Source organism: Lactuca saligna, chromosome 5, assembly GCF_052625555.1.
Source record: "Lactuca saligna cultivar CGN05327 chromosome 5, ASM5262555v1, whole genome shotgun sequence".
In the NCBI taxonomy this organism is placed as follows: domain Eukaryota; kingdom Viridiplantae; phylum Streptophyta; class Magnoliopsida; order Asterales; family Asteraceae; genus Lactuca; species Lactuca saligna.
In genome coordinates, this window is record NC_136421.1 from 242,351,825 (window position 1) to 242,354,719 (window position 2,895).

At 33.5% G+C, this 2,895-nt stretch overlaps 1 protein-coding gene across 1 annotated transcript; it reads right to left on the minus strand.

Moving 5' to 3' along the window:
• Positions 1–1,606: 1,606 nt before the first annotated feature.
• LOC145046441 (uncharacterized) lies at positions 1,607–2,668 on the minus strand. The gene is made up of 2 exons (XM_078994728.1): positions 1,996–2,668; positions 1,607–1,875 (listed from the first exon to the last, which is right to left on the minus strand). The coding sequence occupies exons 1-2, from the start codon at positions 2,666–2,668 to the stop codon at positions 1,607–1,609; spliced, it is 942 nt and encodes a 313-aa protein (XP_078850854.1).
• Between the last annotated feature and the right edge of the window lie 227 nt (positions 2,669–2,895).

The following is a 2,895-nucleotide window of genomic DNA, read 5'->3' on the forward strand; positions in this document are numbered from 1 at the left end:
TTTCTCCCCCTAATGTTGGAAAATATGATTCATCAAAATAATAATCATCAAATATAGCTGTAAATAAATCTCCAATTAATGATTTTAAATATTTTACTATAGATGGAGATTCATATCCAACATAATTTCTCATTCTTCTTGAGGACCCATTTTTGTGAAGTGAGGTGGAGAAATGGGTACATAAATTATACATCCAAACATCCTTGGATGATAAAGAATTGGTTACTGACTGCAAACCAGTTGAATAGGGGAGAACTCATGATAACTAGTTGACATTATGCATATAAGTGATGTTGCATGTAAAATTTCATGCCCTTATGTTGATTAGGAAGTTTATAATGCATTAGTAATGGTCTTGCAATTAATTGAAGGCGTTTGATTAACGACTCAGCTAAACCATTTTTTGTATGAACATATGCAACAGGATATTCAATAGTTATCCCAATCGACATGCAATAGTCATTAAAAGCTTGTGATGTAAATTCTCCAACATTGTCAAGTCAAATTTTTTTAATCGGGTAATCGGGAAAATGTGCCCTTAGGCAAATTATTTGTGCTAGTAATCTTGTGAAAGCGAGATTACGGCTAGATAACAAGCACACAGGTGACCATCTAGTTGACGCGTCAATTAAGACCATAAAATATCTAAATGGTCCACATGGTGGATGAATTGGTCCACATATATCCCCTTGAATTTATTTTTAAAAAACTAGGACTTTCATAACCAACTTTATTCAATGATGGATAGGAAATTAATTTTCCTTGAGAACATGCAACACAAGACAATTCATTAGCTTGAAAAATCTTCTGGTTTTTCAAGGAATGTCCACTTGAACTTTCAATTATTTTGCACATCATAATTGATCCGGGATGGCCCAACCGGTCATGCCAAACTTTGTAGGTGTTATCATACCTTTTTTTATTTTCAATAGCATGAATCATTGTAATATTTGTATAGTACATCCGGAGGATAATATAGATAATTTTTCCAAAAAACTTTTCTTACCCGATATCATTTTCGTAATATTGAGATACTCTTCATCACCATCATTGGTTGTTTCAACATGATATCCGTTGGACCGAATATCCTTAAAACTTAATAAATTTCTTGGTGATTTTGATGAAAATAATGCATCCCCAATTATAATTATTGTCCCTTGTGGTAATATGATATTCGCTCTTCCGGAGCCTTCAATCATTTTTGCACTACCCGTTATTGTATTAACATTTGCTTCTCCAATTGATAAGTAAGCAAAATATTTTTTTATTATTAAAAATGCTATGTGTTGTTGCACTATCTGCAAGACATATATCTTCCTCATTTCTTTTGCGAATATCCATATTTCTCTTCAAAATAAAAATATATAATAAAATAATAAGAAATAAGAAATAGTCAACTTAGATAAATAAAGTCATATATTATTATTTTGAGAAGAATCATCAAGATCTCTTCTGATGAAACGACTATAACATAAAAATCATAAACGACATTAAACAAAACTACATATTTTTCTTGACCATGACAATGACTTTAAACAAACATAATGCAAAAATAAAATGATACTAGAAAACCAACAATTTCATGATATGCCATATCCATCTCATTTTATGTGAAAAATTGGGTACTTCCATCACCATCCATAACACCGTTTGTCCCTTCCGTGTTGGCAAGATAATCGGCGACATCCAAATGTCTCATTTCTAGTTGATCTTCGGAAAAATAATTTTGAACAAAGTTTGTTTCCGCATTTTTTCCTTCTTTATATTTTAGAGAAGCTTGATAAAGATCAACAAAATGCTTTGGAGTGCGACATGTACGTGACCAATGACCGGTCATTCCACATCGGTGACAAACATTTTCAACTTTCTTCTTGCCTTGACCACTTTTATCATTAGGATGTGGGTTTTTGTTATTTTCCCACTTCTGGTGGTTACTTATATTATTATTATTATTGTTAGGACGATTATTATGACGGCCTCCACCACGTCCACGACCTCGACCACGACCACGGCTACGACCACGGTTAGACCCACGATCATTATAATTAGATGATGTCGCATTCACTTCAGGGAATGGACTAGAACCGGTCGGACGTGATTGGTGATTTTTCATTAAGAGCTCATTATTTTGTTCAGCCACAAGAAGACATGAGATTAATTCACAATATTTTTTAAAACCTTTCTCACGATATTGCTGCTGCAGGAGCATGTTAGTGGCATGAAAAGTAGAGAAGGTTTTCTCTAGCATGTCTTCATCAGTTATAGTCTCACCACATAGTTTTAGTTGGGAAGTAATTTTGAACATGGCCGAATTATACTCACTCACAGATTTAAAATCTTGTAGCCGAAGGTGTAACCAATCAAAACGAGCTCTAGGAAGTATCACCGTTTTTTGATGATCATACCTCTCTTTCAGATTATTCCAAAGATCAGCTGGATCTTTGACAGTTAGGTATTCAGCTTTTAATCCTTCATCGAGATGGTGGCGAAGGAAAATCATCGCCTTAGCCTTTTCTTGGCTTGATGCTTCATTTAAAGGATTTACATCCTTTATGGTGTTTCCAAGACCCATAGCATCAAGGTGGATTTCAGCATCAAGGATCCATGATAAATAATTTTTTCCACTAATGTCAAGAGCCATAAACTCAAGTTTGCTAATGTTTGCCATAGTGAAAGTACTAATCAAAACAAAGAGTTGTATATTAGAGGATTGTTAGTTAAGAAGTATCATAAGATTATTTGTGAGCATTATATAACTTGTGAGCATTATACATATGAACTTTGAAAACAAAAATTATATATATATATATATACCTGACAACGACAAGAACGGCAAGAAGTTAGAACTCTATGGTAGAGCCTCGTGCTGATAACGTGTTATAAAATATGATCAAA